The sequence below is a fragment of the Gigantopelta aegis genome, chromosome 6, assembly GCF_016097555.1.
Source record: "Gigantopelta aegis isolate Gae_Host chromosome 6, Gae_host_genome, whole genome shotgun sequence".
In the NCBI taxonomy this organism is placed as follows: Eukaryota; Metazoa; Mollusca; class Gastropoda; order Neomphalida; family Peltospiridae; genus Gigantopelta; species Gigantopelta aegis.
In genome coordinates, this window is record NC_054704.1 from 65,902,068 (window position 1) to 65,919,804 (window position 17,737).

The 17,737-nt window shown below is 37.7% G+C and overlaps 1 protein-coding gene across 3 annotated transcripts in view; it reads right to left on the reverse strand.

The window, feature by feature from the left end:
• Positions 1–2,169: 2,169 nt before the first annotated feature.
• Positions 2,170–17,737, reverse strand: part of LOC121373865 — a 44,896-nt gene continuing 29,328 nt past the window's right edge. For all 3 annotated transcript variants that reach the window (XM_041500644.1, XM_041500642.1, XM_041500643.1), the window contains exon 3: positions 2,170–4,682. In XM_041500644.1, coding sequence (XP_041356578.1) covers positions 4,072–4,682 — 611 coding nt within the window. In that variant the 3' untranslated portion in view covers positions 2,170–4,071. The remainder of the gene's footprint in view (positions 4,683–17,737) is intronic.

Sequence of the window (17,737 nt, forward strand, 5' to 3'; positions counted from 1 at the left end):
ATTTGGTCCAAGAAATGTGATGGAATCATTTCGATTCCATCGAGAAATTATATTACATTTTTTACGTGATACGGACTTTTATTGTAAATTTTATTTTTTATCTATCTGTGATATTTGTATTTTTGGCACAGTTCTTTAAACTGTGTTTTTTTTATTTAACTCTTGAATTTTTATATTGATGTTGCTCATCACTTTAGTTTTGCATTTACCATAGTCTGACACCCAATACTGGCAATAGCCGATGTATTTTTCGTGCAGGTGTGTCGTTAAACATTCATTCATTCATTCATTATAGACTGGTCGATAGTTAAATGAGTACACTGGTAGGGTACATATATGGTGCCCTTAACACACTAATAAAAGTTAGTGTTATACAAAGGTAGCCTTGCTAGATGTTTTCACTTTATATATACTTAATGTACACAGATCATGAAACCTAAGCCATACTACATGTAGTAGGCCTACACACTTCTAAATCAATTATTTATATATCATTTAAAATTAAAATACACTGCTGGTAATACAGCATGGGTTGTACAATATTTCATACGGGAATACATGTCCATTCACTAATAATAATATAGCACTTGAATTCAGGGCCGTATCCAGACAAAACTAACGGGGGGGGGGGTAAATAATCATGGCACAGTAAGGGTCTTCTCTAGCTAAACATGAAGGGAACTAAACTAAAAGGGTAGTTTTAGTATATTTGTGGGGGACAACTGTCCCCCTGCCCCCGTTACTTACGGCCCTGGAATTAATCATCATTTGAAATCACAATACCTGTTTACCAGCAGTAAATGATCTAGCACTTGGACCGGTCTCGGTGGCGCAGGATTCAAAGTTCGTAGCCCGCTACCGACTCCAACCCAGAGCGAGTTCTTAAGGACTCAATGGGTAGGTGTAAGGCCACTACACCCTCTTCTCTTTCACTAACCAACTAACAATTAATCTACTGTCCTGGACAGACAGCCCAGAGGTGTGTACCCAGGACAGCGTGCTTGAACCTTAATTGGATATAAGCACGGAAACCAATTAAAATGAAATCTAGCACTTAGGTCAACAGTTATAAATTAGCTCACGCTAGACGTACGCAAATCACAACTTTGTGAATAATTAATAGAAATACATGTATAAAAATAAATATTTTTAACACGTTCGATAATTCGCTTTGAATAAGTAGTAATCCCATTTCCAAATAAAATATCTGTATGAACGCCATAAAGTGAATTACACACAAGCTGCCAATATATTACAAATGTATTAGAGAAAGACGTATAGGGTATCGCATAGAACGTTTCATATAGCTGTTCTTATAGGACATACAAAATATTATAGAACGTACATATAACGTTTATATACATATATACATATGTATGTACCAATTAGTGGTGTTTATAAAAATAAATTGATCAATGTTATTGTCACATGTTCAGCAAATCAAACTTTAGGCATTAAGAATGTAATGTTTGAAGTTATTCATAAAAAGTAAAACTTTAAACATTTGTTATACAGTAAAAACAAATTTGTAAAATGTTGTGTTGTGAGCATAATTATCTGTAATGTGAAGAAAACGTTTTAATACAGGTGTTTACTTATTGGACTGTTCAATATTGTAGCTACGACTTTTAGAAATAATTAACAAATAATATACAATTTTCTGTACAAGAAGTAGTCTAATTTTTTTATGATGTTCAGATGCGAGGTTTTTTACCAGTCACTAAATATCAGGAGCCAATTTCACAAAACATTGTACATTTTATGCTTGCCACTAGCAGTTATACCGGGCAAACGTTTACACGTGTTTGTCAGATCTATTTCACGCAGAAAATTACATCATTACGGAAGATTCAGCATTTTAAGGACTAAAGAAAATGAAATATATGTACTTCAAACTACATTACTTGTACTGTTAGTAGTAACAAGAATTGTGTATTAGTCGTAGATTTACGTTTACGTGCAAAACTAGGCTTACCATGCTTTGTGAAATTGGGTCCCGAGGCCTAATTCATACATCTATTTTAATCAAGAGAGAATTGTAATTGAGATCGCAAAGTTGCGAAGGCATAGTGAATTAGGTTCCTAGATCACAAAGATGACTTATCTTGTGAACCCGTACCATTTTTTTTGTGTCTTGATTTCAAAGTTCAAAGTAGATAACTCCAAGTGAACATTGTACAATATTTTATTGGTTACAATTCAAAAACGATATTAGCTTTCTGTTGAAATGAAAATTCGATAAGTGCAAAATCAACAAAGCAATACCACTTTTAAAACGATTTTTTAAAAATGTAAAACAGTATTTTAAGGCTGGTATATTTTAACATCGAGGGTTGTGATGTCCTATTTGTGGAAAACGTATCAAGTGGTAGAACGCAAGGCCAAGTTCAGTAATAGTGCAGTGTCTTTCAAAAGACGCGGTTATCTCGAGTCACCCACACAAAAGGCGTGTTCAGATAGACGAACGCTAGCGAACAATTTGACTGATTTCCATCCCATCCTCTCACATTCTTTCAGCATTAGGTGCAAAAACCAGTCTTGCGAGAAGTCGCAGGCCCTCGCCTTCGAGAACATACACACAAGGATCAGAATACTTGTTTGACCACATGCAACGTAACCCGGGATTTGTATCCAAGTCACGAGGAAATGACGCTACCAATTTATATCGCATTGCATGTGCTGTGTAAACATGCCTCAGACTGTACACAACGTATGCCCGTAAAACATAATTGGGAGGAATCTTTACGATACAAACGAGTGAGCCATCATTATGTGCAATGGGTCATGGGTGTTACCGCGGAGAACATCATACAAAACAAGGTTCCCGTGTCCTGGTGCTAAGTGGAAAATATGTGGATGAAGCTGCACCTTAGACGAACTTTGAATAGAAGACATGCTATTTATTTTAGTCCCCGCAAACTGTCTTCACTTAATAACAACAAACATAGATGTTGAATCAGTGTTACGTCTTCATCATGATGTCAGATTTAATGATGTTCAGAACTTAACTACACCCTCATATATAGCATACAGGTTGAAAAGATGGATTGGAGGTATCAAAATTAGAAGATGCTACACGTATTACATGAAATGATATAAACATTAACATGACCGGATTAGGTTCTCTTGACGAAAGTGAAATTTAAGTTTAACTGCTCTTTGGATAATTTAGTTTAACATCTTTGAAATTAATTTTTGATCTGTCTTGCCCTCATTTTGATAGTAAAATAACAGTATTGTTTTTTTTTTGGTGTGAAGATGTAATAACGGCATTGATCACGCATACGTACATTACAACAAACATGAAACAAAAATCTAGACAAGCAATGTCTGTTTAACAAAATATACATACATTCATCTGTGATATAGCACCATTTTGTATGTTTTTTTAAGTAACGGAAGCATAATTTACCTTAGCTAGTGATGTTTCCATATAAAACACCAACATGAGGTATAACAATAAACAACAGACTAATTGTCTTCATGCCATATAATATCTGCTAATCAGGAAAGGAACTCCATTTTTTCTGTCACATGCTTTAACTGTCATGCAAGTTACAAGGAAGGAAAGGAAAGGAATGTTTGTGTAACGATACATCAGCATAGTATTTAATCGGGTATCAAATGTGTGGTAATTATGAGTGTTAGACAATTGGAAGAAAAACCTGCTGCCTTCACCCAATATGCTACTGTGTTCGGAAGCAGTTGGAGACCAGACTCTAGGGTTAAAGTTTCATAAGCAGGATTCAGCATATGAAGGAACAGAACTTGAAGTTCGTGTTAAAACAACCCCAGACAATGGGTCATAATGATGCATATAACATAACCACTGGTAGTTCTGGGGAAGCACCCGGTATTCTTCCCTATTAGTTCTGTGAAAATGTTCCAACCAAAAATAGAGCTTCCTTCAGTAAACTGGCAAATCTACCAAGGCGCCTCCTTTGCAAATATCTCGGATTCACCACTGATAACTTGTTTTTATATTAATACAGATACCATTACGTTCCTTTATCTTACAGATGTGACATCCTTTTGGGTAGTTACGTAATATGACATGGGTTTCCTACATGGTTAGTACAGAATATCGAAAGCGGAAGACGAGGCGATTTGCCCTTGTTCTTGCCGCGTGTAGAACTCTGCCTCATCATTGTCAGTTTGACCTTCAGCCACGTTGAGGATCTGAGAAAACAACTTCAGAGTCTCCAGACTGCTTAGAGTCTTTTCACGTTCCTCTCGAAAACGAGGAGGAATCTCCGGCCCAAACGAACCCGTAATGGCGCCCTGCAGTCCCGCGTTTTCCATCACGTGATGATACAGTCGACTGCGCTGTTCGTTTGCCAGCAGATCGATTTCGATTTGGCGCGTAACAATGGCGGAACTTTTCCTCCAGACGTTAAACTCGTAGTCAATTGGAACAATTCGCTCGGCGACAACTTTTATGGTGACAAACGCTTTGCCGTCTCTCAATGTCAAGCCGACGTTCTCGTTGACGGCGTCGAAGTTGGTGGTGTTGGCGGACCCGGTGCGCTCTCCGCCCGCGTGTATGAACTCGATGTCGCCGTAGATCTCTTCGTTGTGGTGTTCCACGTTGATCGTCTGGCGGATGTCCTTCGAATCGATGTTGGCCAATCGAGACAGCAGCAACGTCGACAGATTCGACTTCTCTGAAGTCTGTGGCACCACTGAAAAGAAGGAATAATAGTTACCAAGAGTGCATGATCAAATTAATTGGATTGGTGGTGATTTTTGTGCTTTTATGTTTTGTTTTGTTGTTGGGTTTTTTGTAAGCTTTGATTTTTTGTTTGTTGTTTTGGGTTGTTATTTTTTTTTTTTTTTTTTTTTTTTTTTTTTTTTGTGTGTGGGTTTTTTTTTGTTTTTTTTTTTATGTTTGTTTAGGTTTGGGGTTTTTTGTTAGGGGGGTGGGGGAATGTTATTGAAAGACGTAAGATTGTTCAATATACAATCATGGGAGGCATTTCACTGAAAAGGATTCTTAAAAAATAGGCACGTACAGTATTCCAAAGTACAGCTAGTTTACAAAGATAGTATACATCCTCCCACACACCAAAATGAAATAATTCATTTTATTCATTGTATTTGCTGTGCACTTGGAGGTTGAAGGTCTACTGATATCCATTTTTACGGGTTTGGGTTTTGGCTGAATTTAAATTAATGGCCGAAGGGCGTCGTCGAATGTTTGATAATGCTTTGACATGACCGACATATTCAAATACCCAGAAAGTGTTTTTCATCGATCTCACTTTATTAGTACGTAATTTTGTAATTTGAATCTGACACAGTAAATTAACGTTTTGATTGGTTTACTGTTATAGAGTATGTACTGTTCTATTGCTCAAACAGATTATTAATATTTGCAATATGCCTAATGACTTATTTGTAAATGACATCAAATCATTTATAAACTGACATGTACAGATAGCTCCAAGATATGATCATGCAATAGAATAAAGCTAAGTCGTAGTGCTTGAGGCGTAATATATCTTGGGATCTATTTACCTCAGCGGATCAATTGTGTCATAAGTAATTGTGCACCAAAGTAATTGTGCATCATGTTCGTGTTAGTGTAATTTTTTCCTTAAAACTACATTGCTGCTAATCAAAAGGCGAGGCCTATATAGCGAAAGTGTGTTTCTCCTTTTTTTTACTCTCTAAACCAAGCGTATCAATTACTGAATGTCCAAGTTTAAGTTCTACATTCGCTTTGAGCTTTACAACTCATCAGTTTAGTAATATAATGCATTACATAATACAAAATGTTAGACACTTAATATCTGTTAACGGAACAATATGCCAAGGGTAATTGTAAAACAAATTTTCTTTTTTCTGGAGCATATGTGACAAGTAGCGTTATTGCTTGACACTTAATATCTGTTAAGAGAATAATATGTCAGGAGTATTGTAAAACAAACTTTCCTTTTTCTAGAGCATATATCTCAACTACCGTTATTGCTTGAAACTTAACATCTGTTAACGGAACAACATGCCAGGGATATTGTAAAACAATTTTTTTTTTTTTTTCTGGAGCATATGTCACAACTACCGTTATTGCTTCTTAACACTTAATATCTGTCAGCGGAATAAAATGCCAGGGGTATTGTAAAAAAAAACTTCCATTTTTTCTGGAGCATATGTGACAAGTACCGTTATTGCTTGACACTTAATATCTGTTAAGGAAAAAACATGCCAGGAGTATTGTAAAACAAACATTCTTTTTTTTTTGGACCATATGTGACAACTACCGTTATTTATTGACATTAAATAGCCGCTGATTAAACACACGACAGGGCGTGCGTGACAAGCACACATTTTTTTCCCCGGCGTACACTCTTATAAAAGTCATTGTGACCCTCCACCCATCATCTCTTTCTCCGCCTTGTAGTATAACAAATGATTAACTGCCCAGTGTCTTTCACAGACCTGTCCCCTGCCCTGGTCCTGACGTACTAACAACACTGACCCACAGGTGACCAGCTGTCAGCTATAACTCTTCGCTAACTGGGGAGACCCGTAAGTCTACATGCGAAAGAAGCGACGGTGTGACTTTACAACCGAACAAGACAGGGTCGTAACGACCATCAAAGAAAACCGTGAGCCAATGGGTGTGTCACTGTCTTGCTCCGATCAATCAATGTCGGTCGATTTATGCCTTTGTTATCGGTCTCAAACTGTATCGGACATGTATTCGCTTGTCATATAATTCCGACAAAAGACATGTTTTGTGTCAAAGAATAAAAAAAAGAGTATTAAAACATTTACGATGTGTCATCATTGTGAAACAGTTTCCTCGATCATGGTGGTAGCGGTAATTTCAATTCTGTTATAAACCATAAAATTACTGAGTTCAAATATGTGGATTACAGCTATTGTAATATAGCAATCTATTAGCCTACATATAATAAAGTGCACGGTGTCGGACAATGGTAGCAAAGTAATTAGTTAGCAAGAAACCAAGGTAACCAACATGGTCTTTGGACGCGTCATATTCATCAATGTTGTAATATAATAAAGTTTATTGAACCTCTCTTGTTAAATTCCACAAACTATAACTTCAATCGAAAAACATGCATGTAACAAAAGGAGAGACATCTCAGAGAATTGCTTAATCGGTGGATACTAGAATCTAACGCACCAGGGGCTGAATTCACAAAGGTCTCTTAGGCTCTGCTAGACAATAAAGCATCCTCTTTGTAAGTCTTCTAACATTGCACTGCGAGATCGCAAAGTTGCGAGAGTTTAGGAATTAGGCCCCAGGGCCTCGTTCCACGAAACGATCTTACAGTCAAGATCACCTTATAAAGTGCATAGCTACTTTATGAACTTAGGGTAATTTTAGCGCTAAAATCGCTTCGTAGAACGGGGCCCTGATCTGTGTTCCTGGTGTGGTCTTTCGATTTAACGAGGGCTGAACGTAACCCAGTGGTAAAGCGCTCGCTTGATGCGCAGTGGGTCTGGGATCGATCCTCGTCGGTGGACCCATTGGGTTATTTCTCATTCCAGCCAGTGCACCACGACTGGTATATCAAAGGCCGTGGTATGTGCTACCCTGTACGTGGGATGGAGCCTTGCTACTAATGGAAAAATGTAGCGGGATTGTTAAAATTACCATCTTAGACATCCAATAGCCGCTAATTAATAAATCAATGTGCTCTAGTGGTGTTGTTAAACAAAAACAAACTTTCACTTTTCGATTTAATGTGAAGCACAAAAAGTGGTCTGTCGAGCGTTTTTCTTGCTTGGTCATGTCTGAACAAAGACATGGTATACCATTCGGGATGAAACCACTTTCGCTGTACAGGTCTAACCTTACAAACTATGGAAAGGTTATTTTATGCATGTACTCTACAACAGACAGGACAACGCATACCACGAACCTTTGTATATCAGCAGTACAATTTAGTTCAGGGAATAACCACAATGGGTTCAGTAATATCAGTTCTACGAATTATTGCGACTTAAACAAGAGCGCATATTGTAGTGAGCTATATGCCGTCATTAAGCAATAAAACGATTTTTATCAATATGTAAACTCTGTTATTAATACTGATTTTTAATATGTATATTATATTTCACTCGTAGTATCAAGTTTATGTTCTGCAGTAATAATTTCTTTTTCACGAGCTATGGTGACTACAAAAATGAAAGGTATTTCACGAAAGAAAGAAAGAAAGAAATGTTTTATTTAACGACGCACTCAACACATTTTATTTACGGTTATATGGCGTCAGACATATGGTTAAGGACAACACAGATTTTGAGAGGAAACCCGCTGTCGCCACATAGGCTACTCTTTTACGACAGGCAGCAAGGGATCTTTTATTTGCGCTTCCCACAGGCAGGATTGCACAAACCATGGCCTTTGTTGAACCAGTTATGGATCACTGGTCGGTGCAAGTGGTTTACACCTACCCATTGAGCCTTGCGGAGCAGTCGGTATCTGGATTTTAAAAAAACATGCCTCGACTGGGATCCGAACCCAGTACCTACCAGCCTGTAGACCGATGGCCTGCCACGACGCCACCGAGGCCGGGGTATTTCACGAAGGACATAAAGTTAATATAAAATGTTATTGAGTTTCATAGCCTATTTAATAATCGTGTCTTTTAACACTGTTGAAATTCGACTACATGTAAACAGTTTGTGACATGTATTGGTCAGTTAAAACAAAGTTTATTTTGTTTAACGACATCACTAGAGCACATTGATGATTAATCATCGGCTTCTGGATGTCAAACATTTGGTATTTTTGACATATAGTCTAAGAAAGGAAACCCGCTACATGTTTCCGTTAGTAGCAAGGGATCTTTTATATGCACCATCCCACAGACAGGATAGCACATACCACAGCCTTTGATATACCAGTCGTGGTGCACTGCATGGAACGAGAAATAGTCCAATGGGCCCATCGAAGGGTATCGATACAGTGAGATTTATCAGAGTTGTACATGTACTAGAATGATCAGATGGCATTTTTATATATATATATATATATATATATATATATATATATATATACATATATATACATATACATATACATCTACATATACATATATATACACACACACACACACACACACACACACACACACACACACACACACACATCGGATTGAAGTGAACTTGAAATATATCTCACATTAATCACGGGACACCGTGACATTTCTAAGTGAATAATGCGAGGCATCCTGTGATTATCATAATGGTACAACACCACTGTAACAGCAGTTTAATATGTCTGCAATGCGCGCAGTACTAACAATATTCAGGAAGAAACCCAACAAGCTGGGTGGCTTCTCAACAGCTAAACTGTTGAGGCTGGAGATCTGAAATTATTTATGTGGTTGGATATGATCAGGGAATCAGAAAATCTTCAAATTAAAGATACCAGGGATCTGTTTGGTTATCAGTCATCGGCACTGGTTGGAACAGGACAAAATACCGAATCTATTGAGAGTGCTTGATCCCATGTCCCATCACACCACAGGCGAGCGCTCTACCACTACTTGATGTTTACAAAAAGATAAATGTTTCTTTTGTTTAACAACACCACTAGAGAACTATTTATGGTTAAAGTTAAAGGCACATTCCAGAGTTTGCTACATTGTAAGATGTTTCCGACTAATAAAATATTTTACGATTAAACTTTATTAAATATATGTTCTTGTTTAGAATATCAGTGTCTGTATAATCAATGTGTTTCTGGTCGGTTAAGGACCACACAGATATCGAGAGAGAAAACTCGCTGTCGCCATCTTTTATATGTACCATCCCACAGACAGGGTAGTACATACCACGGCCTTTCCAGTCGTGGTGCACTGGCTGGAACGAGAAATAGCCCAATGGGCCCACCGACGGGGATCGATCCCAGACCGACCGCGCATCGAGCGAGCGCTTTACCATCGGGCTGCGTCCCGCCCCTTGTCTTCAAATAATTTCGGAAAATAAAATTTAGGAAATAAAATGAAATTTACGCTAGTACAAATATTAGAACGATTAGAAACACGTTTAATATACAGCCACTAATATGTTATGCAGAAAAATGTATTTGATATGTAATTACAATCGTTAAAAAGTCTCTGTTAGTCGATAACATCTTAAAATTGCAGCAAACTCAGGAATGTCCCTTTAACAATTTCAAGACATACGAATGGCTGCTCCTAGGTGATGACCTGGCTGCCAATTTTCGAAGCTATTTTAACGCTGCGATATCGTAAAACCGTCGTAAGCTATGACGTCACAACGTCGCTTGCCATACCCTACAACGGTTTTACGATATTGTAGTGCTAAGATAGCTTCGAAAATCTGAGCCCTGGGCACCAATGCCATACATACAATGAAAAAGCTGCATGGTCGAAATCGATTACACTGAATGAATGAATGAATGTTTAACGATATGTAATTATGTGTTATCCGGTCTGTGGGATGGTGTATATAAAATATACCTTGCTACTAATAAAAAAATGTAGCGGGTTTCCTCTTTAAAACTATATTTCACAATTACCAAATGTCTGACATCCAACAGCCCATGATTAATATATCCATGTGTTTTAATGGTATAGTTAAACGAAACAAACAAACTTCTCAAACATGCACATAGATCTTTGTTAATTAACGTTTGAATTTACTGGCTGTACTGCAAACTATTAACTATATTATCTATAAAGGTTAGACTAGTAGACCGTGTTTGATAATATACCTTATCAACTGACAGGTTAATCCGTCTTACTAAACGTTCATCTTGTAACTCAGATCTTAGTAAAGCTGTCGTAATCCCGACATCGGCGCTTTCAAACTCTGGTTCATAAGTTGTATTTGTAAAAAAAACTCAACACCGACAGTTTCATAATATTCTTAGATTCTCGGTTGTACTATACCAATTACAATCCCATAGGCGACAATGATAACGTATGTGGTTAAAAACACTACAATGTAACATATCAACCACACATTGACCCATAAATATCAGTACTACAACCCCTTACTCAAAGTAATAACTGACGAAAGTGTAAACTTTCATGGCTCATTTTCGATATAACCGGAAGTTTTTACAACACCTCTAGTTTGTCACAAAATTGAAGTATTTAGTTTTGCAGGTACCCCATAAGAGTTTCAGGCACACGGTTACTTGACACAGTGACACTAGATGAATAGGTATAAGACTGCCCAGATGAAACTCTTCTTTTTTTTGGACGACAAACAGTCATATTTATTACCAATGGTAGAAAATGTGGTATTAACTGCCTCAACCTTTGACCCAGCCGGATTTTATTTTGTTTAGTACCACCTCTAATTGGACAGCAGTGCATACGCCATTAGAAAAGGTATTGCACTGACCATATGCAATTCTACAGCCAAACATAAACAACTATTTTCAGTTATTCTGTGGTAGTTTTTGTTGTTAAATTGTGTCCAATATTCTCTCTAAACGTGCATCACTATCAGTTTTAAATATTACAAAAATAGCGAAATAGCAATATAAGACGTCTTAAATGTGAATGAAAATAATCAAATAGAAGTACGGACTAAATCAGCCGTTTTATTTATTATTTAAACAACGACCTTGTTGTCTCAACCAATTAGATTTCAGTTCTGCTGAGGGAAAAACCGATTAAGGTCGATTAAAAAACAGACGAGGGAAATGGCGAATCTGATATCATCGGCGTATTCAGGAAGACAAATCGCTCACAAATTACTTAACTGGTTTCAATCCTATTCTATCACCAGTCTCTTGGACAGTTGTCGTGTCAATTACTAGATGAAAACCAGTCAAACTATTTGCGAGTGCAACCAATCGGTTTAAATCAATACGTGGCCTGGGCCCGTTCTTATAAACTGTAATTAAAAGTCCCGACTCAATCTCCAATGACGTCACAGGCATGCAGTTTGTACGGCGTTGCCATGACGTTACTATCCCAGACTCTATTATTAATGTTTTAGAGTCTAGACTCAATACTCTAATATAGTCTGAAACTTTAACAAGGTGGCAACGCCATACAAATTGCACGTATGTAACGTCCTTAAAGATACGAGTTTAGAATCTACAGTTTTAACAGCACGGCCCCAGGTTTTCAGTACTGCGATGTTTAAACATATCTGTCCTGGATCGGGCCTCTGGCTATCCAGAGGGGGGACCCGGGACAAACATGCTCGAAGCTTTAGTGGTATATGAGCATGTTAACATATATCGGCTAGGCTCGGTTTAAACATCGCCTCAAACAATAACACCGTGGTGAGATTTAATAAAGAGGTTCATTCTCTTTTTGAAAGGAAATGAATCAGACGCGGATCCGGGGGGGGGGGGGGGGGGGGGGGGGGGTGATGGGGTCTGGACCCCCCACCCCCTGCTCGTGACCAACGATTTTTCGATTATGAGGTTTTGATGCGCGATGAAAATTTCCTATCGATGGGGGCCCTTCAAAGGCTCAAGATTGGGACCCCCCCCCCTGCTAAAATTCCTGGATCCGCCCCTGTGAATGTTTCTTTATTGACACCTCCCTGTATTTTAAGCTACTATACAGACACTTGGAAGTTATATTATTGCACTTTTCCAAGGCGAGACAGTACACACTATATCGCTCTTTACTTTGAAGTCACCTTTAATTTCAATATGCAGTTTAAGTAATTACAGTGAGGCGAACAAGACGATTGCTCTCTTCATGACAAAACCCACTATTATCTATTTCTTCTTCTTCGTCGTTTACTCAGACAGGGACCCCGGTGGCTCGAACAAAAGCTGCTGTAAATCATTGTGTATTTAAATATGTATCCACTGTGGTTGTTTATGACGTCTCGACTTATTGAAAATCGTCCGAGCTTAAACTATATAACAAGCAGTCAAAAATGACTTGGTGAATTTAAATTCATTGTTATTTACTGTACATGTAAAAATGTGGTGGTTGTTTATGACGTCAAAATCTTATGATGTGGTCAAAAACCATGCAGCAGACAAGGGAAAGTAGTTCTCTTTAAATATGTTATCAGAGTTAAAATGACTTGCTTGTCGAGCTTAAACTAAATATAAACAAGTTAATGTAAAAATGACTTACTTGTGGAACTTAAACTAAATATAAACAAGTACATGTAAAAATGACTTGCTTGTCGAGCTTAAACTAAATATAAACAAGTACATGTAAAAATGACTTGCTTGCCGAGCTTAAACAAATATAAACAAGTACATGTCATACGGTCAATATTAACAAATTATTATCTGGTTGAATGCTGCTTCATTTGTAACATAATATGACGTAATCAAATATTAATGGCGAAAATGGGACGGTTTTCGATAGTTTCGGATATATAAAAAACATAATATGAATGGTCTAGACCGACTCGCCACTTTTGCACTCCAAACTTGGGGCACTTCTTCAATGTGTTTAACTTTAGTGGTGTGGTGCATACGCTTTAAAATGGTGACAGACGTTTAGGTACCAAAGGGTAGTACCAAGGCATTTGACAATTATTTTCACTGATAGCGAAATCCTACGAGTTTATTAAAAACTATAACCTAAATATATACAGTATATAAATACATGTATATGTTAAAATGTAAATATCACGCAAAATTTATATTTACAAAATATTTTTATATCGAAATTTCCACTGTAGTAATAGTTGGGTTCTTACGGACCAGCAACGTGTTGTTCAGCTGTACATTACACAGATATGAATATTAAACCCAATATTTCGCCAAGTATTACATACACTGGTTTCCAAGCTATTCATAAAGTCGTAGCGAATTCCTTTCAGAAACGCATTAACCTCAAATAACATTCATGTCATTATAAAAGCTATTGTTATACTGAATGCCTTGCCTGCCGGTAGCAAACCGACCCCCGAGTACGTGGGTGAATAGAATCGTCTGCTAACGCTGAACACGAAAAACCCGAGAAACACTTGTCAATGGCGTCGAAGGACAAGAAGATTGTAAACAGATGATTTTGAAATTCTGTTGGTGACTGTTTGAGCATGACTAGATAATATTACTTTTTTTTAAACAAGGGTCGGTTTTGTTCTGAGATTGTAACTTTTTTGTTGAGGGGGAGAGGGGTATTTCAAAAATAAATATGTGGGTTTTTTTAATAATTAGCATAAGAAATTATAATAAATGCATTTGATTTTTTGTAGAATGGTATGTATGTCTACATACCAATGGTCATGTTACAAAACAAACTGGTATCCCATTGAGATACTGAAAATAGTCATGGTTGCGTTACTAAACTGCTTTATACATTTCACGTTCAGCTACATGACTACACATGGAACATGTCAAATCGTTCGTGGGCGTCAGCAAAGTTCACTAACACTGAGCGCAGGCCATGTTACAAAACAAGCTGGTATCACATTGAAATAATGAAAATTGGGTTGCGTTCAGCTGGATATAATACAGCAGCAAAAACGTTTGCTAAACTGCTTTATACATTTCACGTTCAGCTAAACGACAACACCTGGAACCTGTCAAATCATTCGCGGACGTCAGCACAGCTCACTAACACTGAACGCAGGCCATGTTATAAAACAAGCTAGTATCCCATTGAGATACTGAAAATAGTCATGTTTGCGTTCAGCTGGATATAATACAGCAGCAAAACGTTTGCTAAACTGCTTTATACATTTCACGTTCAACTAAATGACAAACATCTAGAACCTGTCATGTTATATACAAAACAAGCTGGTAGCCTACGTGTAACCGGTTGAGATACAAAAGCAAAGATGTCAAATTTGAACTTTCGCTCTGTGTCCTTCAGCAGGGGGAAATCGGCTACTCGTTCAACCAACTGACCGGTCACGGTGATACAGTGGCCATGTCACATTATTTAAGATTCCCATCACCAAATCAATTCCAAATGCCGATAATGTTAACAAAAATGGGGATAAATCAATATTATTAAGAAATTTAAGAATGTTCTAATCGGTATTTAAAAAGAAAAAAACAAGTAATTGTATGGAACGAATGTCGGATATTTCAAAAAGAAGGAAGGAAATGTTTTATTTAACGACGCACTCAACACGTTTTATTTACGGTTATATGGCGTCGGATATATGATTAAGGACCACACAGATAGCAGTAAGGGATATTTTGTGTCCACCATCATACAAAAAGAATAGTACATACCACGGCCTTTGTTACACCAGTTGTGGAGCACTGGCTGGAACGAGAAATAGCCTAATGGGCCCACCGACGGGGATCGATCCTAGATCGATCGTGCATCAGGCGAGCGCTGTACCACTGATCTACGCCCCAACTCTCGAAAAGAGGAAGTAAATGATATTGGTTTGGAAGGTGATTTCCTCCTTTCATAAAAAAAAAAAAAATCTTAGGTTTTGAGACGACAGCAAATAGTTTATGAATGTATCCAAATAATTGGGTGGTCCTTATTCCGCCTTATTCTTCTTTTTTTCTTTCTTTTTCTTTTTTGTGGTTGTCATAGTTGCCATTATGATTCACAAACACACACTGTGACGGAACATGCTCTTAATTTTGTTTTCGCCTGTGGCGATATTAATTGTTTTAGAGGGCCGTGTGCAGTTCTAATATGCACTTAAGCCCAGGTGGGCACCTTGTTACGTAATACCTCCACGCGACGGTGGTCGAGCTGTTTCCATTACACACCCAGTCCAGGTGTGCAATCCATGTGGCCAGTAGTTACGTAATACCTCCGCGAGTGCGGTTTTTACGACCGTGATTTTGGCGACAAGGCGTCAGCAAGTCTGGCCATCTAAGGAAAATTCCCGTCTTGGTCTCTGTGGAAATATCACTTGTAGGTATTCGGTGCCGCGATGTACCCCCAGGCGATATTCGTTTTTATGATAAATAGCTAGGGTTTTAGCGATATCAGGGAGAAACAAAAGAAAGGCTCCAGGGGATCGTTGTCCGTCCGGACTGGTAATTATATATTATTTCTGCTCTGTGTATAACCTTGATGTGATTGATGTGACTTTAAATATTTTAATACTGTATTATACCAATATTATTTAGACAGTGTTTCCGGTAATCTGACGAAGTAAACTGTAGGATTCATTGTTCTAAAAATTATTAAAGCTTAACCAGTCATCCTAGAGGACCTAGGTAAACTGTAGGTTATTGTCTTTATTGTGATAGGTACCAGTATTAAGTCTGTATTACAAGGTTATTGAATGAGTAGTTAAGGGTTAATTAAAAAAATTAACCAGTTAGGAATAGAGTTGTAATTCCTTTATTAATTAAGTTCCCCTGAAAGCGTTTCTCAATTATCACACGTGTGGGTGTTGTGTCACGGTGAAGTGATTACAATATTGTGTAAACTAGACAGCTAGAGATTAACTAATTAAGTGATCAGTTCTGGGTTGTTATTATTTGTTGTTGTTAATTAACTACTGCGGCAGTACATTTGTCAGCGTAGTATTAATACAGATTCCAAAGCGTATTGTGTTTTGTTGTGTTTTCTAGTGAACTAACGTGCTATATAATATATACTTTATATAAGATCTTATCTCTGATCATACCTAGACGAGCCACGCGGGTTTTGAACTGTCCGTTACAGAGAGATCTAATAGATATACAGTTAGGAGAGATATTTGGATAATCGTATTTCATTCAGTTACGGGTATTATAGGATCCCCGTGACACACACACATACACACACACACACACACACACACACAGAGAGAGAGAGAGAGAGAGAGAGAGAGAGAGAGAGAGAGAGAGAGAGAGAGAGAGAGAGAGAGAGAGAGAGAGAGAGAGAGAGAGAGAGACCACAGCTTACAAATGTTGTAGTTGTGCAAAACCCACGTGTGGCTCTCTACTAAGATCGATCCCCGTCGGTGGGCCCATTGGGCTATTTCTCGTTCCAGCCAGTGCACAACGACTGGTACATCAAAGGCTTTGGTATGTGCTATCATGTCTGTGGCATGTTTGACATCCAATGGCTAATGATTAATATAATAATGTGCTCTAGTGGTGTAGTTAAACAAAATAAACTTTATTCCAGGGCACTTGGTGGAGTGATAGTGTTTAACCATGGCGACTGGGTGGGTGTGGGCTTTCAAAGTTGCATATTGGTGGATCAACGCCAAAACTATTAATTTTTGTTTTCAACTCAAACAAGAGCCTTATACGTTGGAAAGATGCATACCCGGACCACCAACACATACTGACACTTTAACAAATGAAAAACGCGTAATTTTAGAGTTAATAAAAAAAAAAACATGATTATTCCTGCTAAATGGGGGTAGGCATTTTGTTTCGTTTTTGTGACGTCCGGTTTTATAGCTTGGGGCGAAGTGACGTCAGCTCCGTCCAACTCCTCTATGCACAGTGTAAACAAACGCTCTAATTTACGGCAAGGCGCTTCGCTTTCATTAACCTGACTTGTAAAACAACATAAATGACTTGATAGTATAATAAACTATTTTTTAATAACCGTTTTATTAATTAACTGTACGATTATACTTGTTGATATTAAGCAATAATGTGCATTATATATCGTTGACTATGCATGCCAGGCCAAATGCCTTAATTGTCCCTTCCCTTAATATGTAAAGATTATACAGTGAAATAATTTTATTTACAAAACGTTGAACTCTCTGCTGAATGGATAAATTCAATCTACAAGGTGCTCACTTTGTAAAGATTATACCATGAATATTTTATTTATTATTTACAAAACATTTAACTCTCTACAGAATGAATAAATTCAATCTAGAAGGGGCTGACTTTCTAAACATTGGCCGAGAGAAA